The sequence below is a fragment of the Mauremys mutica genome, chromosome 10, assembly GCF_020497125.1.
Source record: "Mauremys mutica isolate MM-2020 ecotype Southern chromosome 10, ASM2049712v1, whole genome shotgun sequence".
NCBI classification, from domain to species: Eukaryota; Metazoa; Chordata; order Testudines; family Geoemydidae; genus Mauremys; species Mauremys mutica.
In genome coordinates, this window is record NC_059081.1 from 1,390,547 (window position 1) to 1,416,594 (window position 26,048).

A 26,048-nucleotide genomic window follows, 5' to 3' on the forward strand; every position below is an offset into this window, starting at 1 on the left:
CGAGTCCACGGGGCGGAACTATGGGGCTGGGCGGGGACACAGGGCAGGCGGGGCCCGGGGCGGGTCCGTGGGGCCCGGGGCGGGTCTATGGGGCGGGTCTATAGGGCAGGCGGGGGGCGGGTCTATGGGCCCGGGGTGTGTTTGCTCCTCCCGGCCCGCAGGGGGCCCCGGAGCCCGGCCCGGCCCGGCCCGCTCGGTGTCGGTGTCCGGGGCGGGGCCGGAGCCGGAGCCGGAGCCGGGATCATGCAGGTACCGGGGGGGGGGACGGAACCGACCCTGCCCCCCCCCCGCGCTGCGGGCTGGGCACGGCCGGAGGGGTCCCAGGGGGGTCGGGGGGGCACGGCCGGGGGGGTCCCAGGGCTGCGGGCTGGGCACGGCCGGGGGGGTCACACGGGGGGAGGGGGGGCACGGCCGGGGGGGTCCCAGGGCTGCGGGCTGGGCACGGCCGGGGGGGTCACAGGGGGGTCACAGGGCTGCGGGCTGGGCACGGCCGGGGGGGTCCCTGGGGGGTCGGGGGGGGCACGGCCGGGGGGGTCCCAGGGCTGCGGGCTGGGCACGGCCGGGGGGGTCACAGGGCTGCGGGCTGGCTACGGCCGGGGGGGTCCCAGGGCTGCGGGCTGGGCACGGCCGGGGGGGGTCACAGGGGGGTCGGGGGGGCACGGCCGGGGGGGTCCCAGGGCTGCGGGCTGGGCACGGCCGGGGGGGTCCCAGGGCTGCGGGCTGGGCACGGCCGGGGGGGTCACAGGGCTGCGGGCTGGGCACGGCCGGGGGGGGTCACAGGGCTGCGGGCTGGGCACGGCCGGGGGGGTCCCAGGGGGGTCGGGGGGGCACGGCCGGGGGGGTCACAGGGCTGCGGGCTGGGCACGGCCGGGGGGGTCCCAGGGGGGTCGGGGGGGCACGGCCGGGGGGGTCCCAGGGCTGCGGGCTGGGCACGGCCGGGGGGGTCACAGGGGGGTCGGGGGGGCACGGCCGGGGGGGTCCCAGGGCTGCGGGCTGGGCACGGCCGGGGGGGTCCCCGGGCGGCGGGCTGGGCACGGCCGGGGGGGTCACAGGGGGGTCGGGGGGGCACGGCCCGGGGGGGTCCCAGGGCTGCGGGCTGGGCACGGCCGGGGGGGTCACAGGGGGGTCGGGGGGGCACGGCCAGGGGGGTCCCCGGGCTGCGGGCTGGGCACGGCCGGGGGCTGGCGTGGGGATGAGGTGACTCCGCACCCATCGGTGCCGGTGTCACTGACCTGGCGGGTTGGGGGAGTCCATGGGCGATGCGCTCGGGGGGCTGCCTGCCATGGGGCCGTGTGCACATGGTGTCGCCTCGCCAGTGAGTGGGGGGCCGGGGCCGGGGTCCCTCCGTCTCCGTTCGCCACAGTAACGCGCCCTGTGCCCACCAGGCGTCCGTGGCCAAAGACTCGGTGCAGGGGGCGGCCCAGAAGTTCCTGAGTTTTGTGAACCGGGGCCCCTCCCCGTACCACGGTAAGGGGCTGGGGGGCTGGGGGGGGTCACAGGGCTGCGGGCTGGGGGGCCGGGGGAGCCTGGGGAGCCTGGGGGAAAGGGGTTTGCAGCCAGGGGCCGGGCCCCCTGAGCCTGCAGCTCCTGCCCTGGCCGGGCGTTCACCACGTCCACAGTGAGCTGCCCTGGCGCTGCCCCTCACTGCAGGGTGCCCTACCCGCACCCCTCCGGGGTCCCTTCCCCCCCGGCTCCAGCCTCTGGAGCCCATGGGGCGGGGAGCAGAGACTCCCCAGCTGGCGGGGGGAGATATTGCCCAGACTGGGAGGGCACCAGCTCACCAGGGTGTTAACCCCGGGAAATCGCTGCCCACGCCCGGCTCCTGGGCACTGGGCCCGTTTCTCACACTGCCCCTGCACGCTCCTCCGCACGCTGGAGTCCCAGCGTCTGTTCTGCCCCATGCTGCCCCCCCCATAGCTGCCCTCTCCCCCTGCCTGGAGTCCCAGCGTCTGTTCTGCCCCATGCTGCCCCCCCCCATAGCTGCCCTCTCCCCCTGCCTGGAGTCCCAGCGTCTGTTCTGCCCCATGCTGCCCCCCCATAGCTGCCCTCTCCCCCTGCCTGGAGTCCCAGCGTCTGTTCTGCCCCATGCTGCCCCCCCATAGCTGCCCTCTCCCCCTGCCCGAGCCTGGGCCTGCGTCCAGGAGCTTCGCTGGCAGCCAGGCAGGGGATGCGGCAGGCCTGCAAGGAGCCAGCGTCCCCACTTGTTTATCAGAAGCCTGCGGGACGCTGCAGGGTGTGGAGTTCCCCTCTCCCCCTCGTGTGCGATTCGGGGGCGGGGTGGGGGGGAGGTTTGGTGGCAGAGCAGGTTGGGAATTGCAAGCCAGCGGGGCTCCCAGTGCCAGCCGCCCAGCCCTGCTGAGTGCGTGAGGATCCGGGGGGTGGGGGGCTGCTTCCTCCTCGCTCCCTGCCCTGGAGCAAAGTCCCTTCCCGGACTCTTATCAGCACAGGCAGGGCCAACTCCCCAGGCACTTGGCACCGGAGCCAGGCGCTGCGCGGGGGGAGCTGCCCTCTTACCCGCCTGCCCCATTGGGGAGCTCTCACCCGGACTGGGGGGTCTGCGAAATCCCTCCCCTCCAGGCAGCGGGTGGGGCTGCCATGCCCATGCACTGCTCTGCATGGACCCTTCTCAGACCCGCTCGGGCACAGCACCCTGGCGAGGCACCGGCTGGCAGAAGGGCAGAAGCACTTTCCTGCGGTCGGTGCCCACTGGCCCCTAGCGGGTGAGGGGCTGGCATGGCCCGGGGGTGGGGCTCAGTCTCTGTGCCGCCCGTTGTGACAGACTTCCCTGGGGTGCAACCTGGAACTGGGGTACCGCCGAGCCCTCTGCCTCACCAGCCTGGGCTCCCTCTCCCACTGTGCTGCTGTGAGGAGCTGCAGACCCCGGCAGGTCCTGCACTCGCCCAGGCAGCCACGCACTCAGCTGAGTGACAGGAATGCGCCTGCCCCCTCAGGAACCCCCAAGAGAGCGAGCGGCCCCAGCCAGTGCCCCCAGCCTCGCACCCCAGAGCCGCACCAGCCAGCCCTGGCCAGCCGCCTGGCCCGTGTGCGGTATTACCCTGTCCACCCCGCCCGCCGTGTGGAGAGGGCACGCGCCGGCAGATTTCCCTTTGCGCTGCAAACAACGTGCCAGCCCCTCTGCCAGCAGATTTCCCTTTGCGCTGCAAACAACGCCCTGTCGTAGGTAAAACACACAACCGAGTTAGGAACGACGGCACGGTCCATTTTAAGTGATGATAAGCAGTAAGTGGACAGATCAGAGTCGGTTACATCAGAAACCAAAGCAAACCGCAAGCTTCGTGTTATAAACCAGACAGGATCTGAACCAAGCGGTGGCTCGTGCTGCTGGGACAAACAGCTCAGCAGTCTTCCGTGCACAGGCTGGGCCCCCCTCCCGGGACCCCCTCGCCCACGCAGTCCTTGGTTTTCCAGACATCTTCCCAGGAGCTGAGTTGGGGGGCGGAGGGAGTGAGGCCAGGGCGGGCGTCGCTTCCCCCCTTTTATGGCTTCTTCCAGCTTGCGGGAAAGGTCCTTCGCTCTGAGTCCCACAGTGCTCTCGCCGAGAGGTTTCCTCAGACCCGGTGCCTGGGGTGAGCCTGGGGAGTGTGTGTTCCCCTCCGTGGGCCGTCAGCACCGCTTGGCCTTTGTGCTGTACCTGAGATGCTGCTGGTGGGTGTGTTTAACCCCACACCGCGGCTCAGCGACTCGCCCAGCTACGATTCTAACTCCAGATACAGTGACAGCACGTCCAAGCCAAGGGGAGATTACTGGGCAACAGAGCCAGACTTTTAAAATGCCACCTCCCAAGGCAGACTTTGTACCAAACACTCAGCAGCCTCCCACCACGGGAAATCGGGGGGCAGGGTGTTGCTTTGGGGTGCAGACAGTCTGTGTGGTTCCCCGCAGTGGTTGCCGAGTGCCGGAGCCGCCTGCTGCAGGCCGGGTTCCGGGAGCTGAAGGAGGCTGAACACTGGGACATCCAGCCCGAGCACAAGGTAGGGCAGGGGGCTGCCCGGGGCACGGGCTGGGGACATGGGGTGCTCTTTGGGGGCACAGTGCATTTGTGAGGGGAGGGAGCAGCTTGGTGGTGTGGGCCCGACTTCTCCCCACCCCCAGGAAAGGGCTGAGGGGGTCCTGGCCCCGACGCCGTGGGGATGGGCTCAGGCTAACGCTGACACTGCTGCCTCTCCCCTTTCCTCTCAGTACTTCGTGACCCGGAACTACTCCACCCTCATCGCCTTCGCCGTCGGGGGCCGGTACCAGCCTGGCAACGGCTTCAGTCTGATCGGCGCCCACACGGACAGCCCCTGCCTCAGGGTGAGGGACCCCTCGCACCCGGGACGCCGGCTGCCTCCTCCAGACCTGCTCTGGTTCCCCTGGGGCGCGTCCAGCCCGACCTGACCCGGTTCCCCTGGGGCTCCATCCTTGCCTGCCCCATCACCCGCTCTGCCTGGCCCTGCCCGGAGCGCTCCCTGGCCTCTGTCCGGATTCCTTCCCCCAGCCCCCTGGAGCGCCCCCTGCCCTGCCGGGTGCTGGACTCCCGGCCCTGCCAGGCTGGGATTGCTGGGGGCCGGTGTGACGGTGCTGCCCGTGGGAGCCAGCTGAGGTGAGCTGCAAACAGACCGGGGCAGACAAACCCCAAACGCTGGTGGATCTTCCAATACTTCAATTTACCAACCAGCCCCACTCAGCTTCTCTCTAGCACCTCCCTAGTTCCTCAGAATCCAAACCCCGCAGCTCCCTTCAAGTGCCCAGCCCCAGGCCTCCGGCCAGACACACACGGCAGAGATGATGATGATTCCTGAAAATCTTCTCTCATCATATAAAGAAAAGGTTCTTCCAACCCCAAAGGATCAGCCACATGCCCAGGTCCAATTATAACTTAGATCTTACCCCAAACACACGCTACAGCCAGTTCTTATTAACTAAGCTAAAATTTATTATAAAAGAAAAGCGAGAGAGTGTTGGTTAAACGATCAATCTACAGCCAGACTTGAATGCAGTTCTTCAGGTTCAGACACAGCAGAGATGAGCTTGTACAGTAACTCCTCACTTAAAGTCGTCCCAGTTAACGTTGTTTCATTGCTGATCAGTTAGGGAACATGCTCGTTTAAAGTTGTGCAATGCTCCCTTCTGTCACGGACTCACAGATCATCCCCACTCATGGCCCCGTGCGGTCTGTGTGGGGGGTGCCCCTTCCACTGAGACAGCCCTTTTCGGGAGGTCCACTCTCTCTCGGGGTCAGGCCCCTCCACCTCCTGGAGCCGCACCTCTCTGAGCCTTAGCACATCTGTTTCTCGCTGTGGGCCCCCTCAGGGACCCCTGAGGCCTCCTCACCCCCGAAGGGGTTGATGCCCCCTGTTCTCTAGCCCGGAGCGACTCTCAGCCAGCGTAACACCGGCGGGTTTATTGAACGTTGAACCCAGCACAGGAAACTCTCTGACCCTCAGGCCTGGCCTCCCTCAGCCCAGCACATCCCAGTCTCCCCTGCTCCCAGATGGGCCTCCGATATCCCCGGCCCCAAGCCCCCTCTGTCCATTGGCTTCTCTCCAGGGAAACAGGGTCATAAACAGGCAGGCCTGGGTCTCCTCTCAGCCCCCCTCTGGCTGGAGCCGGCTGGTCAGGTCACCAGGGTCCTCTCTTTGCAGCCCATTGTCCCCCGCTGGCCAGAACTGGCTGTAACTCCTGAGCTGGGTCTCCGGGTCCCCAGGTCACCAGTTGCTGGGGTCTCCATCCTCCAGGCCATCGGCCGGGGTCCCAAGTTCCCTCTCCGGTCCCTGTGTCCCAACAAACTCCCTCTCCCCTCCCCTCATTAAACTGGTAACACCCAGGGACACTGAGTCCCACCCCCTGTGCATGCAAACCACTGGAAAACCACGAAAAAATAAAAAAATCCCCCACTTAATCACACCTTCTAACATTGTTTGGCAGCTGCCTGCTTTGTCCACTGCTTGCAGGAAGAGCAGCCCGTTGCAGCTAGCTGGTGGGGGCCTGGAACCAGGGTGGATCGGCAGCCCCCCATCAGCTCCCCCTATCAGCTCCCAACTCCCCTAAGTTCCCTGTGCTGCAACTGTGCAGCAGGCTGGCAATTGCTGGCAGTTCAGCTGTCCCTTCCCCCACTGCCATGTGCTGCTCCTGCCCTCTGCCTTGGAGCTGCTCCCAGAGACGCCTGCTTGCGGTGCAGGAGGAGAAGGAGGGGCTAATGTTGGGGTGTCCCCCTGCTCCTGCACCCCGCTTACCCCTTCTCCATATAGAGCAGGCAAGGGACACAGACAGAGAGAGACAGAGAGAGCTTGGGGCAGCAGCTGCTGTCTCAACTTCCTGAGCCACTTAAAAAGACAATGCACTGAAGAGTGGGTCAGCTTCCTTAAAGGGGCAGTGTGCATCTCTCGCTCTCCCCCACACACAAGGTGTGTGTCTGTCTCTGCTATGCTGTCTCCCCTCCCTCGGGTTCGTGCTGCCTTGTATGAGAGGCTAAATTAACAACAATGTGTTAACCCTTGTGGGCTCAGCGAGTTCTAGTTCATCATTTAGCAGCAAGGCTCCCTGGGAAATATCCCTCCCTCTGACTCCACCACCTCAACCAAGCTTCACAGTCACCATCGCTGTGAACAGTATTAAATTGTTTAAAACGTAACCTGAGAGTGTATCTATCTAATACATAGTTTTTTATCTGGTGAAAAAAATTTCCCTGGAACCCCTCCCCCCCATTTACATTAATTCTTATGGGGAAATTGGATTCACTTAACATTGTTTCACTTAAAGTCGCATTGTTCAGGAACAGAACTGCACCGATAAGCGAGGAGTTACTGTAGTTACCAAAAGTCCTTTCAGAAATAGTCCAGAGGTTACAGTCCAATGTCCATATTCAGGGTGGCTCCAGTCAGTGACTGGGGATCTCAATCCTTGGGGCTCAAGGTTTCCCCCTCTTGAAACCCAAAGCAGATCTGAGATGAAGCAGGATCCTGTCCCGGGTTCTTATACATTTCCAGCAGCCTTTAGCCTGAGAAAACAATCGGCTCAACTCTCCTTCTCCCAAACATCCTGGCAATTAGCACAGGGTCATTTATCCATTAACAGCTCAGATACAGGTCACCACAACCTGCAAAGAGACACACAGACAATAACACTATTTCCCTCAAGCATCTTCCTAACTGTTAATATTCCTGTTTTGATCTTTGACTCGAAGCTCTAGCGCTAGACAAGCCTTGTTTGCTGCCATCCCAAGCCCTGAGCAAACCCCTCCCCTGCTCCCGCTACCAAGGCGGCTGCATGTCCCAGCTCTGGTCATTGACAGATCTTCCTAGCCAGGCTCTAAAGCTCGGCCCTGGGGCAGGTGGGTCTGGGGGTAATTAACCCTTTCTGGCCCTGTCACCTTCCAGTGAGAGATTAGATCACACTCAGCACATCACAGGCGGGAGCTCAAGGAGCCTCGCTCTCCCGCCCCCGGGGCCTGGCTTCATGTGTCCCCCCGGAGCCCCGTCCTTGGTGGCCTCCCCGCTGCTGCTGCCAGTGCCCGGGTGGCGGTGGCTGAGCCGGAGGTGCCCGTTGGTGGGCAGAGCCTGGCCCCGCTGGCTGGTGACCTGCTGCCGCTCTCACAGGTGAAGCGTCGCTCCAAGAGAGGCCAGGTGGGCCTGGTGCAGGTGGGCGTGGAGACCTATGGAGGTGGGATTTGGAGCACCTGGTTCGACCGGGACCTGACTGTGGCTGGGCGGGTGATCGTAAAGGTGAGGCGGGGCGGGGCTGGGAGCCGCTCCTGGCCTGCAGCTCTGCGTCTGCAGGTCTCAGCTCATAGTGGGATCCACTCCCGTCCACGAGTCCGTCCGCCCATCGCACCCACACTCCCCCTCGGAAGTCAGCAGGTTCCGACTCCCTACCCCACGCGTGGAACACACACCTCCCCGGCTGCAGGGCTGGGGTGGGGGTCCCGCGCTGCCGCCCTCTTCACCCCACATGGTGGGCAGCTGGGGGGCAGGTGCAGAGGGAACGCCCCAGGCGGGCAGAGACCCTCAGCCCGTGGATGGCTCACCCCAGGCCTGGACGAGGGCTGACTCCTGTGGGTGGGGACAGGGGAGGGCCCTGGGAAGGGCTCGCTGACCCGCCCTCCCTGCTGTGTTTCAGGAGCTGGCTGCGGGGCGGCTGGAGCAGCGGCTGGTGTGGGTGGAGCGGCCTGTCCTGCGCATCCCCCACCTGGCCATCCACCTGCAGCGCAGCGTGAACGAGAGCTTCGGGCCCAACACGGAGCAGCACCTGTGAGCCCCGAGCGGGAGGGCTCCGTGGGGCAGGCGTCCCCATCCCACGCCAGAGCCTGGGCGCTAACGTTCCCCGCGCTGTCCCCAGGGGCCTGGCCCGGCTGGGTGCCGAGAGAGGGGCCCTCCCCAGCCGGCTCACAGCCCAGTGTCCCCAGGGCACAGCCTGGCCGGCCTGGGAGGCTGCCTGCGAGGCACCGGGTACCATGGGGGGCACAGAGATGGCAGGCCTGGGGCAGGGCTCCCCCCTCAGTCACTCCCAGTGGTATTGACCCCCCTTTCTCTCCCTGTCGGCTGGTGAGCCCCCGGGGAGCAGGGTGGGTGCGCCCCCCGGGGAGCAGGGCGAGGGAGCCCCCGGGGAGCAGGGCGAGGGAGCCCCCAGGGAGCAGGGTGAGGGCGCCCCCAGGAGGAGGGCGAGGGCACCCCCGGGGAGCAGGGTGAGGGAGCCCCCCAGGGAGCAGGGCGAGGGCGGCGCCCGGGGAGCAGGGCGAGGGCGCCCCCGGGGAGGGGCACGCTCCGGCGATTGCCCCGGGACGCGGGAGCAGCCGAGCGGGTTGGAAATGCCCAGGTGACCGACCGAGCCCTTTCCCCCGCAGGGTGCCCATCCTGGCCACTACCATCCAGGAGGAGCTGGAGAAGGGGGCGCCCAAGGCTGGGGCTCCCTGCGCTGCTGATGCCCAGGTGAGGCAGGAGGGCTCCTGGGGGTGTCAGAGCCCAGCTCCCCATCAGGTGGGTTTGGGCACCGAGTGTCCCCTGCTGGGCATGCCGGGGGAAACCCAGCCAGGAGCTGCAGTGTTCCTGGCAGAGCCGGGGGGCTGGGGCCTGTGGGGAGGGGGGGCTCGTGGCCCGTGCAGGGCGTTCACCTCCCCCGGCGGGCTCTGCTCTCTCCCCAGACGGAGCGGCACGCCCCCACCCTGCTCTCCCTGCTCTGCGCCCAGCTGGGCGTGAAGCCGGAGCAGATTGTGGAGCTGGAGCTGTGTCTGGCAGATACGCAGCCAGCGGTGAGTACCCCGGACCCAGGCTGACGCACAGGGCTGAGGGCAAAATCTGCTGCGAGCGGCCCTGTCACGGAGTGTGGGGGAGTCAGGGCCCTGCACCCCTGGCTCCCTGCGATTCACCGGGACTCTCAGCCAGCCAGTAAAGCAGAAGGGTTTATTTAGCCGACAGGAACACAGGTCCAACACAGGTCTTGCAGGCACAGATAACAGGATCCCCCCCCTGTCATGTCCATCTTGGGGCCCCAGGAGCCCCATAGCCCCCATTGGGGATCAGAGCCCTGTCTGTGCTTCCCTTCTTTCCCCAGCCTCCTCCAGCCCCTCCCCTCTGCCTGGCTTCTCTCCCGGGCCAGGAGGTCACCTGACCCCTTTGTCTCCAACACCTGCAGTCGCACCTTTGCAGGAGGGGCCCGGGCCATCAGTTGCTAGGAGACAGAGTGTCAGGCATTCGGCTGCGCTGGCCTTTTGCTTTGCTAGATACTTAAGATCTGCACACAGCACCCCAGCAAGAACAGTCCCACTTCATCACAGGCCCTGCCCTGCCCGGCCGGTGATGAGCTGCCCGGCTTGGGAGGAGGCAGGGACCATCCTTCATGTTGTCACAGATCCACAGGATCGGGGCTATGCCCCCGGCTTTGGGTCAGTCCCTTGGCGTGATGTGCCAGGCCCCCCGGGTCCCACTCTTCCCCCACTTCCTAGACTGGGCCTGTGGGCGCCAGCCTCCTGCACCCCGGGCAAGCCCAGCTGAGCCCCCCTGGGAGGGAGCAGGGTGCCGCCCCCCCACACCCCTCCCACGCCTTTGTTTTGGAGCTGGAGGATTTGCTCAGCCTGGGTGCCCAGGGGTGGGGAGTCCTGGTGTCTGGCTGGCGAGCGCATTGCTCGGGGTCAGTCTCAGCCAGTCCCCTAGCGAGTCCTCAGGCCGCCCAGACAGGGCTGGTCTCCCAGCAAATGCTGCAGTGTGTCCGGGTAGTCCCCTGTCTGCACCCGTCCGTCTGGCCGGGCGCCCCATGGCTCCGGGCCAAGTTAGGGGGTGAGACAGCCGGGTTCCCACCACAAGCCTTCCCACAGGCAGTGAGGGCGGCATCTGCACCCTCCCACCCCCTTAAACTGGGCAGCGGTTTGGTATCTAGGCTCCCTGCAGAACTGGCAGCCCGGGGCCTTTCCCCACTGACCCCTTGGTGAGGCCTCTTGCCCCTCGGCTTCTCCAGTTCCTGCTTGGCTCAGTCGCCGGCCTCGTATTTCTGCTGCTCCGGCTGCGGCTCCCAGCTCCAGTGACCCCCGCTTCCGATCTGGCGGTGGGGACCAGGGACCAGCCCTGCTGCTGCCTCTGTCGCTCTCGGACCCGCTTGGCGCCCCGCTTGGGCCTGGGACCTGCTTCTTGGACCGCTCCTCCTCCTCCAGCCCACGTAACCCCCCTCCGGGCCCAGGGCTGCGAGTCCTGCTCCGGGCGGCGGCTTCGTGCCGTTTTCTCGCTGTTTCCTGTCACTCCCCTCGTCCTGCTGCTGCGCGTCACATACTGCGAAATGCTGCTGCTGCTGCGTTCAGCCTCCCGCCGCTAACACCGCCTGTCGCGGAGCAGCAGGATCGGGGCTTACAAGCCCTTGGGGGAACCTCTTCCGTGTGTCCCTCCCAAGGGGTCTCGCTCTTCCTTCAGGGTCAGCCCCACGGCCTCACCGCCCCCCTGCCCCAGGCCGCGCTCTGCCCAGGGCGTCCGGCTGAGACAGAGCCCTGGGCGCGGCGCGGCCGCTCCTTGGGATTGGTGCATCTCAGCCAGGGGGATTAGTCACCTGGCACAGCGCAGGAAGCCCTTAGGGAGGTCAGAGCTCGGTCCGTGCTGGTCGCCCAGAGCCCAGCCCAGGCTCAGCCTGTCTCCCTCCAAAGTCAGTTCCCAGGTGGGGGAGCCCCCAGCCAGGGGCCAGCCCTTATCCCCCCTCCCAGGCCTTTGTTCTCAAGCTGGGCTCTTTCCTTAAGGACTCCCCCCACCCCCGTCTCTGAGTCTGCCCGGAGAGCAAACGTAATCCCTGTTCCCCGCTGGGTCGCCATGGCCATGTCTGGGGAAACTGAGGCACACTGGCCTGCTACAAACTCTACAGTAAATTCCCACATGGATACATCTGTGTGGCAAGGGTGACGAGCAGGCTGCCTGCTCTGGTGCTGATGGCGACTGGGGGTCCCTGCCCTTCCCCCACCAGCTCCCTCCTGGGGCCTGCAGGGGCCAGTGCGGCTGCTTCTAGACTAACAGACGTATTGGAGTAGGAGCTTTCGTGGGTGAATCCCCACTTCGTTGGCTGCGTGTAAACCGACGCAGTGGGGATTCACCCAGGAAAGCTCCTGCTCCAATACGTCTGTTAGTCTATAAGGTGCCACAGGACTCTGCTGCTCTCACAGATCCAGACTAACCCGGCTCCGCTCTGATATTAGTGTGGCTGCTGTGCACGTCCCCTGGGAGCAGCCTCTGCTGCGGGCCCCCCAGCCTCCAGGGGCTGGTGGCTGCGCCCTCAGGCTGAGATCCCATCCCAGCCGAGCCAGCCCCCAGCTTGTGCCCCCCTCCTCGGAGGCGGCCCCCCACTCCCTGCAGCAGACCCCCAGGGCAATCCCCAAGCAGGGCTGGGGTCAGGCCTCAGGCGGTGCAGCTGGGGCAGGAGCCGGCTCCTCAGGGCACCGGTACCCCTCAGCCCCACTCCTGGAGCGTGGTGCTTGCCCAGGGCGTGGTGGGGCAGCGCCCGGGCACCTGGCTCTGTGCGTACGTGCAGGGGTGCAGCCCGGGGGGAACTGGGCCCAGAGCCCTGCTGGGACGGGACTGCCCGGCTCCGCCAGCCCCCCAGCCCGGGTGACGGGTCCCGTTTGCTCGTCTCGTTTCAGACGTTAGGCGGCGCCTTTGACGAGTTCATCTTCTCCCCTCGCCTGGACAATCTGCACAGCTGCTACTGCGCCCTGCAGGTGAGTGGGGGGGCTGCACTGGGGGGGCCGTGTCCCACCCCCTGCTCTGCACTCCTCTCTGGGGGGTGGGGCCCAGTGGGGACTCCCCTTCTGGCAGGATGGCAGCGGGGCTGGGCACGTGGAGGGGCGGTTTGCCTGGCGCTCGCTCGGCGGGTGCTGTGGCTCTGGGGGCTCTGCCCCCAGGAATGCCCCAGCTCAGCCCCATGTTCTGTCCCCTGCAGGCCCTGATCCACTCCTGCGAGGCTCCCGGCTCCCTCTCCCAGGAGCCCAACGTCCGCCTGATCGCGCTGTACGACAACGAGGAGGTGAGCGGAGGGGGGGCGGTGACATGCCCCAGCTAGAACTGAGCTGTGGGGTGGGGAGATTGTGGGGGAGGAGGGGAACCTGCGCCCTTCCCCCTCCAGCACAGCGCCCCCCAGCGAGGCACGGACTGGCTGGGGCAGATCTCCCCCCAACCCCCATGTCCAGTGATTCCCAGCGCAGCCACCTCCAGTGCCTTTCTCTGCTCCTGCAGGGGAATAGCCCAGGCACCACTCACCCCATGTTGGGTGTCCCGGACCCCCAGGAGCAGGGCCAGGGCCCAGCATGGCGACAGGCCCCCAAGGGGTCTCACTCCTCCAGGGGAAGCCATGCGGCTTCAGTGCCTCCTGGGGCTGGACCCCTGGGCCTGCAGCCCCCCGTTTCCCCCCCCCCCGTGAGCCCCGGGCAGCAAGTCCCCCGGAGACAAACCCCGATGGAGACTTGTACCATCTCGGGGGGCAGCGCCCCCTCCGCCAGCATCTGCAGGGACACGCAGCCAGCGCGGGCCGACAGGCAGGTGATGAGTCACCTGGACCAGCCCCGGGAGCCCTTAGCTCAGCCCAGAGAACTAAAGGTTAAAGCATCGTCCGTCCTGGTCAGCCAGAGCCCAGCCCCGCTGTAGTGAACCCCCTTGTTCAGGCTCCGTCTGTCTCTGTCTGGCCTCCTTCGGCAGAGTCCAGGTGAGCCCCGACTCCTGCCAGCAGCCAGCTCTGATCCCTTACCTTACACCTCCCCCGTCCTCTGTCCTCCAGCTGGAGGATGTTGCCTGGGGGAGGTGCGGAAATCCACCCCCTTTCAGGCGCTGGTTGTGGGCGTCGATGTCCTGTGACTGGCTTTGCCGTTGTCTTCTGGGATTCCCCATTGATCTGGGGGTCAGGCACCACCAGTGTTTTTTAATGACTTATCCCTGCTCAGATAGCCGGGCGACATTCACATCAAGGTCTCTTAGCCTCCCTGAGAGCAAACTACACACACACACACACACACACCCACACACACACACACACACACACACACACACTACTCCTGGGGGATTCTGCGCCAAAATAAAAATTCACACAATATTTTAAAATTCTGTGTATTTGATTTGTCAAAATAACACAATATAATCACGCCAGTTTCAATTATTTTTGGTCATTTATTTCAAAATACCTGTCAGCAAGTCTGTCTGCAACAACACAGACAAGAAAAAAGATTCAGGAAATGTTTTTGGACAAATAGATTCCTTACTAGGCATATTGATACAGGACTCTGAGCAATAATTCATTTAAACTACAGTACCGACCTGTATTTCCCGCACCCCTCAGAAGCCGAGCAAAGGCTTGGGGGAGTCAGGGGTAACGCAGGAGCTGAGGGAGAGGGAAGTAAATTGCTGGGAAGGCTCCTCGCTGTGAACTTGGAGGGTTGTTGAGGATGGGTGTGAAAAGTATGGAACAGGTTTTTTTGTGAGGTGGGGAGAGATCGTTAGGGAGCTTCCCCATGCAGACCTTGGCTAAGCCCCAGCCTTTCCCATTCAGTCAGGCCCATGTGCCCCTGTCCCCATGTGTCTATGTGCCCCCCAGCCACTCCTCTGTTGCGATGTAGCTCTGCACCCCCTCCCTCATCACCATGTAGCCCTGCACCTCCCTCCCCCCGTGGCCCTGTGCTTCCACTCCCATCCAGCCCCTGCCCCCGTCTGTTCTCCCCCACTAGCCCTTATGAGCCCCTGCATGACCATCCCCCCCCAGCACCCCATGCTGTCTGTCTCCCCACAGCCCGGTCGCCTGACCTGGCCCACTGCTGTGAAGAAGGCAGGCTCTTTCTCTTCCCGCGCTGGCCGGGAGCTGCTGCTCTGTTCTGGTGCCACAGCACCCTCTGGTGGGCAAAAGGCAGAACTGCAGGAGCATTTTGGCAGAAGCTTTTTTCTGCACAAAAATATAGAAAATATGCATGGCTCATTAATTATGCATGAGCACACATAAAGTTCTGTCCATAGGCAGGTCCCTGCCTTGCTGAGTCACAAGGTGTATCTGCCTCCTCTCAAAGGGTCAGTTGTAGCTGATGGTCCTTAATGAGCCCTCAAGCAGGCTAGGCAGAGCTGACACCAGCTTGTCTGGGGTGTCCCCAGAAGCACAGCACAAGTTTGAAGTACAGACAGTCTAGAGCCAATACTCATAACTTCAACTACAAAATGACACATGCACCCAGACAGCACAATCCTAACCAGCCACCCCTAACCTGGTCTTAGACACCTCATTTGACCCCCTCTATACAAGATTTGGTGCCACTACAGGACCTTGGTTGCAACAATGATCTATACGGTCCCAGTTCATGTCAGTAACGTCACGGGGGGAGCCCAGGGCTGGGCTAGCAGGGGGCTGTGGGTCAGGACTGAGGGGCACCGGCGCAGCTGGGGGAGCTGCACTAGCCGGGGGCTGCAGCCCCTTTCCAAGGCAGAGCAGGAGGCGGGGGATCTGGAGCAGGGATCTGGCTCCTGCTGGGACGTGGGGCCAGGAACGGGGCGTCGCTCCCGTGTGGTCCTGGGGCAGGCTGCAAATGGGCTGCCCTGGGCGTGGGGTGGGAGCCCCCCTGCTGCCAGCCGCGCTGACCAGGCCCTCCCTGCAGGTGGGGTCGGAGAGCGCGCAGGGCGCCGAGTCTCTGCTGACGGAGCTGGTGCTGCGCCGCATCTCGGCCACGCCCCAGAACCTGACGGCCTTCGAGGAGGCCCTGGCCAAGTCCTACCTGATCAGCGCCGACATGGCCCACGCCGCACACCCCAACTACCTGTGAGTGACCGGGGGGCGGCACGGGAAGCCCGCGCGGGGGGAGGGCAGTTTGCCCCTAGGCTCGGGGCTGGCTGGGGAGCAGATGGGGCCTGCAGGCGGCCCAGGAGTAACGTTCAGCTTCTCTTGCAGGGACAAGCATGAGGAGAATCACCGGCCGGCCTTCCACAAGGTGAGTGCAGCCCCCTCCCTGCGGCTGGGACCGGGGGTTCCTTCGGGGCGGGGGCTGGGGGGAGCTCTCCCTGCACCCCCTGGCAAGAGCCAGGCTCTTGGGATCCAGGGCCCTTCCCCAGTGCTCGCCTGGCCCCGATCCCAGGCTGCTCTGAGACCCCGTCGGCCTGTGCTGAGCCTCGAGCCAGCCCCCGCGGGGTCCTGGGTGCCTGGCCCAGCCGGCGCCCCGTTGGGGGAGGGGCTGCGGAGCACAGGAGCTCCGGCGGGGTGGGGAAGGACCTCATCCCCGCCAGTCACAGGACACCAGTGCCGCGCCCCTGCTCAGGGAGGCCGAGGACAGGGAACTTTGCCGGGAGCTGGGGCAGATCCTGCTGCCAGGGGGTGCTGCCCTCCCAGCTGGGGGTCGGCGCCAGGCTGAGTCTGGGTGTTTGCGCAGGGCCCCGTGATCAAGGTGAACAGTAACCAGCGCTATGCCTCCACGGCCGTCACCGAGGCGGTGATCCGGGAGATCGCGGGCCGCGTCGACGTCCCCCTGCAGGTAAGTGCCCTGCCCTGCTCTCGTGGGCTCTGGCCATGGATGGCTCACGCCCCTGGCAGAATGGCCTCCCTGCCTGGGAAACCTCCATGTCAGGGAACCACAGGGTCTGGTCTGTGCCCAGCCTCCCAGGAGTGCCCCATGAGGGCCCCAGGCCCCCCCCCGAACTTCCACAGGGACGGCCTGTGGCTTCCACGACTCCTGGGCTGGGTCGCCTGACTGAAAATATTCCATGATACCGGACCCAGGACTGATCCCTGCGGAGCCCCCCTAGATACACACTCCCAGTTTGACAGTGAACCCTGGATAACTACGCGTAGGGTGCGGCCTTTCAGCCAGTGGTGCACCCACCGGACAGGAATCTCATCTAGACCCCCTGGCCCTAGTTTGTTTAGGGGAATGTCACGTGGGACTGCGCCAAAAGCCGTACTGCCATCCAGATAGATCCCGTCCACTGCTTCCCCCAGCCACCGGCCAGTGACCCTGTCAGAGGAGGAAGGGAGGTGGTTTGCCAGGATTTGTTCTTGGCAAACCTCTGCTGGCTGCTCCTAACCCCATTAGCCGCCGGGTGCTGACAAACCGATTGTTTCATACTTTGGTCCAGGATCTCCCCAGGTCTCAAGGGTCCGTAACCCCCCGGGTTCTCTTCCTCCCCCTTTTTACATGTCTGCCCGTCTCCAGCCCTCCAGGAGCTTCCAAAGGTCGTCGCTACCGGTTCCCAGATTGCTTCAGCCAACTCCTTAAATAGCCGCAGCTGAATAGCACAGCCCCTGCCGACCTGAATACGTCCGACCCCTCCAAATCGTCACTAACCTGCTCGTTCCTTCCCCCTTGCTGCTCACAGTAACTGTGCGGAGTGTCTGGTCACCGTGACCCTTTCTCGTGAAGCCTGAAGCAAAATAGACATGAAACACCTCAGCTTCCTGAGCACCAGTGATCGGCTCCTTCCCCGCTCAGCAGAGGACCTGCCCTTCCCTTCCCTTCCCTTCGTCTTTCTCTTGCGCCTCCTCTCGCTGCCTGGCGTGTCCCCTGCTCCGTGAGCTCAGCCTGTCTGGCTCCGGCGTGGGCTGTTCCGTGCTCCTTAGCCCTTCGTTTGGTTCCACTTTCTGTAGGATTCCTTGCTGAGTTCCTGGTGCTGGAGCCCCGTGCCCGGCTCCCCGGGGCTGGCCTCCCCTGCCGCTCTGGCCTCTCTTGGGTCCCTTCTGCTTTGTTCTCCAGCGGCCTCGGCCTGCAGAGAGGCGTGCGGGGCTGTAACTTGCCGTAGGCGTCAATGTTCAGAGGTGCTGGTTCCAGCCCAGGCACCCCCAGGGCTGTCCCCCGAGTGCCTGGCCTGATCGCCGTGGGGGGGCGCTGCCGAGGGGAGAGGCCCAGAGCTGGAATATTCCGGAAGGCACCTGGGTGACCAGCCCCACGGTGGTTCCTACAGCAAGCTCCAGAACGTTCCCACACTCGTCCACAGGGGGTGCTGGTGCGCTCCCCTTGCTGCCCCCCCGCGGGACGGCAGGGCTTGGGGACCCCCCTCACCCCGGGTGTCTGTGCCGCTGGCTGCCGAGCTGCGACCCCCAGGGCTGAACGCAGTGCGAGGGAGAGGACGCCCCAGCCCAGGCCAAGGGCCGGCAGGGAGGGAGGGAGGGAAGAGATGGGGCCAGGCGCCCCCGTTCCCCAGGGGCAGGTTCACCCTGCACTGCCCCTTCCACGCCATCCCCTCTGTGCTCACCGTTGGCCCAGGGTTTCCATGGCAACCAGGAGGGGTCTGAGTGCCCCCCGCCCAGGGAAGCCCCCCAACGAATGGGGCCTGGCGCTGGCGGCTCAGCGGCTCCAGCATGGCAGCTCTGCGCTGAGCCCTGAGGGAGCCGGTCGTTATCCGGGCTCGTTAGTGGAATGCCAAGGCCGTGGTTAGCTGGGAGCCCAGCCTGTCGTGACACTCCCCAAGGCGCTGATGGGAGTTGGGGGAATGGTCCTGACTCCTGCCCCCCACCCCCGTCCTTGCCCTTCTGCCCCTCCCAGGAGTTCATGGTGCGGAACGACGTGCCCTGCGGCACCACCATTGGGCCCATCCTGGCCTCCCGCCTGGGGCTGCGGGTCCTGGACATCGGCTGCCCACAGCTGGCCATGCACTCGATCCGCGAGATGTGCTGCACCTCCAGCGTGCTGCAGAGCATCACCCTCTTCCAGGTGAGAGCGCGCCCCTGCACCCCACACCCCTGCACCCCACACCTGTCCCCTCACCCCCCGTCCCCCTGCACCCTGGCCCCCCACAACCCTACAGCTACAGCGACTGCAGAGCATCACCCTCTTCCAGGTGAGAGCGCGCCCCTGCACCCCACACCCCTGCACCCCACACCTGTCCCCTCACCCCCCGTCCCCCTGCACCCTGTCCTCCTGCACCCTGACCCCCCACAACCCTACAGCTACAGCGACTGCAGAGCATCACCCTCTTCCAGGTGAGAGCGCGCCCCTGCACCCCACCCCCTGCACCCCACACCTGTCCCCTCACCCCCCGTCCCCCTGCACCCTGGCCCCCCACAACCCTACAGCTACAGCGACTGCAGAGCATCACCCTCTTCCAGGTGAGAGCGCGCCCCTGCACCCCACACCCCTGCACCCCACACCTGTCCCCTCACCCCCCGTCCCCCTGCACCCTGGCCCCCCCCAACCCTACAGCTACAGCGACTGCAGAGCATCACCCTCTTCCAGGTGAGAGCGCGCCCCTGCACCCCACACCCCTGCACCCCACACCTGTCCCCTCACCCCCCGTCCCCCTGCACCCTGTCCTCCTGCACCCTGACCCCCCACAACCCTACAGCTACAGCGACTGCAGAGCATCACCCTCTTCCAGGTGAGAGCGCGCCCCTGCACCCCACACCCCTGCACCCCACACCTGTCCCCTCACCCCCCGTCCCCCTGCACCCCGTCCCCCTGCACCCTGGCCCCCCACAACCCTACAGCTACAGCGACTGCAGAGCATCACCCTCTTCCAGGTGAGAGCGCGCCCCTGCACCCCACACCCCTGCACCCCACCCCTGTCCCCTCACCCCCCGTCCCCCTGCACCCTGTCCTCCTGCACCCTGACCCCCCACAACCCTACAGCTACAGCGACTGCAGAGCATCACCCTCTTCCAGGTGAGAGCGCGCCCCTGCACCCCACACCCCTGCACCCCACACCTGTCCCCTCACCCCCCGTCCCCCTGCACCCCGTCCCCCTGCACCCTGGCCCCCCACAACCCTACAGCTACAGCGACTGCAGAGCATCACCCTCTTCCAGGTGAGAGCGCGCCCCTGCACCCCACACCCCTGCACCCCACCCCTGTCCCCTCACCCCCCGTCCCCCTGCACCCTGTCCTCCTGCACCCTGACCCCCCACAACCCTACAGCTACAGCGACTGCAGAGCATCACCCTCTTCCAGGTGAGAGCGCGCCCCTGCACCCCACACCCCTGCACCCCACACCTGTCCCCTCACCCCCCGTCCCCCTGCACCCCGTCCCCCTGCACCCTGGCCCCCCACAACCCTACAGCTACAGCGACTGCAGAGCATCACCCTCTTCCAGGTGAGAGCGCGCCCCTGCACCCCACACCCCTGCACCCCACACCTGTCCCCTCACCCCCCGTCCCCCTGCACCCTGTCCTCCTGCACCCTGACCCCCCACAACCCTACAGCTACAGCGACTGCAGAGCATCACCCTCTTCCAGGTGAGAGCGCGCCCCTGCACCCCACACCCCTGCACCCCACACCTGTCCCCTCACCCCCCGTCCCCCTGCACCCTGGCCCCCCACAACCCTATAGCTACAGCGACTGCAGAGCATCACCCTCTTCCAGGTGAGAGCGCGCCCCTGCACCCCACACCCCTGCACCCCACACCTGTCCCCTCACCCCCCGTCCCCCTGCACCCTGTCCTCCTGCACCCTGACCCCCCACAACCCTACAGCTACAGCGACTGCAGAGCATCACCCTCTTCCAGGTGAGAGCGCGCCCCTGCACCCCACACCCCTGCACCCCACACCTGTCCCCTCACCCCCCGTCCCCCTGCACCCTGGCCCCCCACAACCCTACAGCTACAGCGACTGCAGAGCATCGCCCTCTTCCAGGTGAGAGCGTGCCCCATCCTGCACCCCTACCCCTCTGGGGACAGCAGAAGCTGGGGTCCCCTGCACTGAGCCCCCCTCCCCCCCGCATCCCTTCCATCTCAAGGTGCTTCAGGGTAAGTGCCGGGGTCCCCTGCAGCCCCCGGGTCCCCACCCCACACACGTGCTGACGCTCTGTGGACAATCGAGCCGGGTCCTGCTGCCCTTGCTCTCCCTGACCCCCCCACCTCAGCCCCTCCCTGGCCACTTTCATCCCTGAATGGTTACCATAGCAACCTGCCCTGGCCTTGAGTCAGTGATTGGTTACTATGGCAACATGATCCAGCACTAAGTGACTAGCTGGTTGCCATGGTAATGCTTGTATAACTGAACCGGGAGCAGCTGTTCCCCTTTCCACCACCCCCACCCCTTGGCTCCCTGGCCCCGGCCCTGATCTCCGCCTCTCTCCTTCCAGGGCTTCTTCAGGCTCTTCCCGGAGGTGAGCCGCGGCCTGCTGGTGGACTGAGCCGCGGGGGCTGCCGGCCCTTCCCGAGCCGCCCGCGGGGCCATTAAAGTGCATTCACCATTCACAGAGTGTGGCTGTGGCCGGGGCAGCGGGGCAGGGGGGATGTCACAAGAGCTCCCGTGGGGCTGCGAGCTTCCCCCAGGAGTGCCGGGTGGGATAACTGGCATCCAGACACCCTGAGCGGCCGGCCGCTCCGCTCTGCCTCGGGTGGGAAGCGCCCCCCCCAGTTGCAGAGGGGGGGACCCCCCAACATGTGTTTTGCCCCACACAGCCTGTCCCTGGCTGGTTCAGCAGCACCTGGTCCCGCCTGGGGGGAGCAGATGTTAGTGGGGACCCTCCCTGCCCCCCAGGAAGGGGCAGTAGGGGAAGTAGAAGAGCCCCCTCCCGCCCAGCCCCCAGAGGGGAGGGGCTGGGGGAATGAGACTGAACCCTCTGTGCAGAGAAGGGACCCCCCGGGGAAGGGGCAGGGGGAGATCAGTCTGGCCTGGCTGCTGCTCTCTGGGCTGGTTTCACCCAGGGGTCCTGGCAATTTGGGGAAGGGGGGGGGGGAAGCCCCTCTGGATTGTGGCAGCTCCTGGAGCCTTTGAGCTTTCGCAGGCCCCCAGCTGCAAGGGCAGAGCCTCCCCCCCCCCCCCCGGGCCAGGCCCAGGGGCACAAGGCGGGTGCCCGGCTGCAGAGGTGGCTGCTTCTGGCCAGCAGCAGGGAGGCGCCGTGGGGAATGGGACGTGAACGGCACTCGCTGATCCGCCAGCGGGAGCCCCGGCATGGGGCCGTGGCTTCCCCTCTGGCTTCAGCAGCCCGGCCCCTCCCCAGAGCCCAGCCGTGAACACCCCCACTCCACCCGCTGCAAACCGGGGGCATCACCGTGCAGGCACAGGACTGGCTGGACCCAAAGCGAGACCCTCAGGCAGGAAAGAAGTTTTACGGGTGAGAGGAATTCACTTGGAACTGCTCCCCAGGGGCGCGGCGGGTTCTCCATCCCAGACAGGCTGGGTCCCTAAACCAGCTGCTCTCGGGGTGATTGTGGGGCAGGTCGCTGGCCTGTGCTGTGCAGGGCTCAGACCACATCCACAGTGATCCCTCCCAGCCTTGCAATCCGTGTCAGTCTCTGTAACTCTGGAACCTAATGACGACAGGCGAAAGGACAGAATTGTTAGCTGCTGCTCCTGGCGGCAGAAACCTCCAGCTCCAGCAGGGGGACGAGGCCGCGGCTCTAAAGGGGCAGGTCGCAAAGGAGAGGGGGGAGAAGGGAGCGAGGGCGCCTCTGCTGGGGGGGAAGCGGAAGCTTTTTGGGGGGTCTCAGACAGGCAGGGGCTGCACGGCTGGGGGGAAGATCTTGCGGAGCTGAGCCAGGAGGGGAACGTTTGTTTCTAACTGCCCCGGGCGCCGGTCCTGCTCTAGGGGCAGAGCAGGTGAGGGCCCCTCTCGGGCAGTGCCCCATGGCTGAGCTGGCGGGACGGGGTGACCCACAGCTTTTGCTGTGCGTTCTGCTCCCAGAGTGACCATCCCCCTCCCACGCGGAGCAGGGAAGCCCCTGGCTGAGCCCCCTTGGGCCGCACGCTGGGTCGATGTCCCAGCCGCCAGGGCTTGGCAAAGGGCCGAACGTTTCCCCCTGGGGCCAGAGGTTCCTGCTCCGTGATCGGGCAGGGATGGGGTGAGCCGCAGCTTCTCCCCTCTGCCTGCTCTGGCTTCGCTCGGCTCCGGCTCCTGGTTCCGGCTGCTGGGCGGTGAGCTCTGGGCCCCACAGCACACGGGCTGGGCCCGGGCAGGCAGGCTGTGGGGCAGGGAGAGGAGGCCAGGAGGGTGGCTGAGCCTTCTGGCCTCTTGGCTGCAGGTGTGATCCCCGGAGCATGGCTCGCTGTGAAGCCGCCTCGGCCGGCTGCTTGCCCTGCCCTGCCCTGCCCCAGCCCAGCGCTGTGCTCGTGAAGGAACCGGGGGGCTGCAGTTCAGTGCTACGGTACCGGCCCCCCGGGCTCCGCAGGGATCTGGCCGTGGCTGTGACGCTCTGTCCTGATGAAATCGGCAGGGCGCCTGCAGACGGGGCTGGGCGGCCGTAACACCGCCAGACAGCAGCAGCTGTGGGGAGACGCTGCTCCCCTTGGTCGTTGCCTTGCGTCCGGCTCCTTGCCTTGGACAGACCCCTGGCCGGCGAGCTCAGTGGGGCAGGGCTGGCTGGTCTGCGAGCGGCTCTGGCGACGGCATCGCCCTCGTCCTTCAGGCTACACCCATCAGTGGCGGGCGGGGCATCCTGCCTCGGGTGCCATTCGCCACCCACAGTCCCAAGCAACGCACCACTCGGCCGGGGCCAGGCTCTTGGGGTGCGGCTTGGCAGCATCTCGCCCTGTGCCCCCAGGTGCAGGGGGCTGCATTGCCCACTGCCAGGGGCCTTCGCCAGCCAACAGCCCATGTGGTAACTGCTGAGCTGTGGGGCGACCCCCAGCCCAGCTGCTTGCAGGGTGCCTGGTCAGCGCAGGCCCGAGCGGCCAGCACATGGGAGCTGAAAATTCCTGCCTTTAACTGCTGGAAGGGAGCCAAGAGCCCCCCCAGCTGAACCCAAGAGCCCCCCTCCCGGTACCAAGACTGGCCACCAGCCCTTGGCACGGGAGCCCCCCCAGATCCTACGTGGTGGAGCCTGAGCCAGGCCTCTGCTGCAGAGAAACAGGCGGCATCTCTCGTGGTCCCAAGCCCAGCTGAGTGGCCCCACAGCTCTGTGGGGAGAGGCCCCTAGGAGCCGATGCTCTGTGTGGGGCCGCGAGATGGGACCCCAGAGGCCAGCAGCATTGCGAGCCAGGGGGACAGGGAGGCTGGGGCCCCCTGTCTGCATCGTAGACAGCTGGGTCCTGCTCCTTTCACCCTGCAGAGTGGGGTGGGGTTGCGGGGGGCAGGGCAGAAGTCCTGTGGGGCAGCAGGGATGGGAGGGAGGCGCTGCAGGCGGAGACTCTCCTGTCTAACAAAGTTCCTTGGTCATGTTAGACGAAAGCCGCTTTCGGTGATTCCTCCCGTCGCAGGGCACCGGCTCGGCTCGGCTCGGCCCGGAGGAGCCACCCCCGGACGGCACTGCCAGCTGCTGGCTCTGACCCTGCCTCTAGCCACGCGCCAGTATTCGTACATGACCAGCCTGGCTTCTCAGCCCACCTCTGCCATCGCCTGTGCCAGGCCGCGTTGCGGCCCTGGGGGCGAGGAGCTGGTGGCTAATGTTCGTAAAGGGCCGATTGGTTCAGTAGAGCGGCCGCCCTGCCCCAGGGAAGGCTGAGAAGCACTTTCGGTTTGCGGCTCTAAACGCCTCACGTTGGTTCCCCTTGCCGTGAAAGGGGCAGGAGCTCCCCGGGGGTGCAGGGTTGGGGAGGGGTCCGGCTTCGGGGTCCTTGGAGCAAGGGGTGTCTGAGCTACATCCCCTAGAAGCATCGTGTTCCCCAATCAATTGGTTCTGCTTTGTGCGCCCGGCTGGAGCTCCAGCTGCAGCTCTAATCAGCCCCAGCCCGTCTGTCGCGGCGTTTCTCCCAGCCGCCCCCTGGGTGAGCAGTGAAGGAAGAGCCTGGCTCCTGGACCAGCCTGGGTTGGAGACGGGCAGCGTGCACAAAGCCGAGGCGAGAGGGTTTTCAGGCGGGCTGTTGGCACAGGAACTGGGCGGCTCAAGAGACAGGCTGTGGTTCTGGAACCTGCACTGCCCCCATGTGCTCTGAGTTCACACCCCCCCGGGGCAGATATTGGCAAATGATCTGTAGACAACAGCGAGGGTCCCTGTCCCTCCTGCGATGCGCAAGGCCTTGGCCACAGGGGTGTGGTGCTGGCCTGCCCTGGGCGTGGGATCCGGGATCCAGCCGTGAGGTGCTCTATGGTTGAATAGGGGTGAAGCTGTTTATTGATATCACTGCCCACGAGCCCTTGTCATGCAGCAGGACCCCCGTCCGCCGTACCGACACGGAGCAAAGGAGCTGAGATAAGAGGTGGGGTGGACAGCTGGGGAGTGCCAGGAAACAATGGGCTGCGGCAGAGGAGCGGTTTGAGGAAGGTGGACAATGAGGTAGCTTTGGGGTGTTTATGGGGTGCACCTCTGTGACCCAGGGACCGCTTGGTGCCATCTGGCAGGGGGCACAAGGGGTGCACAGGGGTTTGCGGGTGTCCTCTGGGTCTCATGGCTGCAGAATAGTGCGCCGAAGGGCGGCGTGTGGGGGCTCTCCCAAGAGCCAGTAAAGCTCTGGTCACCAGTCAGTGTGACAGGTAGGTACGGCTAGTCACAGAGCTGTGTATCGACACTGAAAGCTGCGTCCTTAAGGGGTGCGAATTCAGACAGGTCACAAGCAGGTGACGGATAGGAGACACTCCTCTCCCTGGCTGGGCCTTGTGCACTCACAATGTCAGTCTGTCCACACAGGGAACCACCAGCTAATCAAGATGGCAAAGTTGGCAAGAGACCACAAAACCGAGTTATTGACGTGAACTGGGACCATATAGATCATTGTTGCAACCAAGGTCCTGTAGTGGCACCAACTCTTGTCACAGGTTGTCGGGTCAGGTGTCTATGGGAGGTTACGATTCGCTGGTTCTGATGCTCTGTAGGTCTGTATCCTCTTTGTAGCTGAACTTATGACGATTGGCTCTGTACTCGTCTCTCAGCGTGTTTGATTCTAAGTAGCCTGAGTGAAGCGTTTGGGCAGCTTCTTGAGAAGGGACAATTCTCAGTAAGTGTCCAACCAAGAAACACTTCACTGACAATGGACCTTGGGAGACGCCAACCCACATCGGAGCTTTCCTGGGAACGTTCAAACTAACACGGAAACACTGGCCTCGGCCTGCAAACTGAGTCATGCATGGACATGTGACTTGCCCATGTGACTCCAACCTCCATCTTGTTGCTGTGATTTTCCTCAGTAAGAACAAAGGGGGGGTCCTTCCACAGGGCAGAGGATATCAAAGGCCCTGGAAACCCCTCCATTTTGTCTTCAATCCTGCTTCTGATGTCTGGAGGGACTTTTTGCTACAAAAGGAAGTTCTATACAAAGGACTGAATGACCCATCCCAGTGGGGGATGTTCCAGAGACTTGATTTGAACCTGCAGTTTACTCCATCACTGCTACAAGCCTGAACTAAGAACTTTGCCATCACTGGATGGAATTGATTCCATTTAACCAATTCTAGCTCTCAGCTCTACTTTTTTCCTTTTATGAATAAACCTTTAGATTTTAGATTCTAGAGGATTGGCACCAGCGTGATTTGTGGGTAAGATCTGATTTGTATATTGACCTGGGTCTGGGGCTTGGTCCTTTGGGATCGAGAGAACCTTTTTCTTTTACTGGGGTGTTGATTTTCATAACCATTCATCCCCAGGACGAGTGCACTGGTGGTGATACTGGGAGACTGGAGTGTCCAAGGAAATTGCTTGTGTGACTTGTGGTTAGCCAGTGGGGTAAAATCGAAGTCCTCTTTGTCTGGCTGGTTTGGTGCCTTAGAGGTGGAAAAACCCCAGCCTGGGGCTATAACTGCCCTGCTCTGACCAATTGGTCCTGAAT

The 26,048-nt window shown here is 64.7% G+C and overlaps 1 protein-coding gene across 1 annotated transcript; it reads left to right on the forward strand.

Moving 5' to 3' along the window:
* The first annotated feature begins 209 nt into the window (after positions 1–209).
* Positions 210–20,620, forward strand: LOC123378767 (aspartyl aminopeptidase). The gene is made up of 15 exons (XM_045032893.1): positions 210–249; positions 1,386–1,467; positions 3,904–3,992; positions 4,201–4,314; positions 7,599–7,724; positions 8,119–8,249; positions 8,843–8,927; positions 9,140–9,247; positions 12,104–12,181; positions 12,403–12,486; positions 15,086–15,246; positions 15,376–15,415; positions 15,851–15,952; positions 17,957–18,124; positions 20,488–20,620. The coding sequence occupies exons 1-15, from the start codon at positions 244–246 to the stop codon at positions 20,536–20,538; spliced, it is 1,425 nt and encodes a 474-aa protein (XP_044888828.1). The 5' UTR covers positions 210–243; the 3' UTR covers positions 20,539–20,620.
* Positions 20,621–26,048: the final 5,428 nt, after the last annotated feature.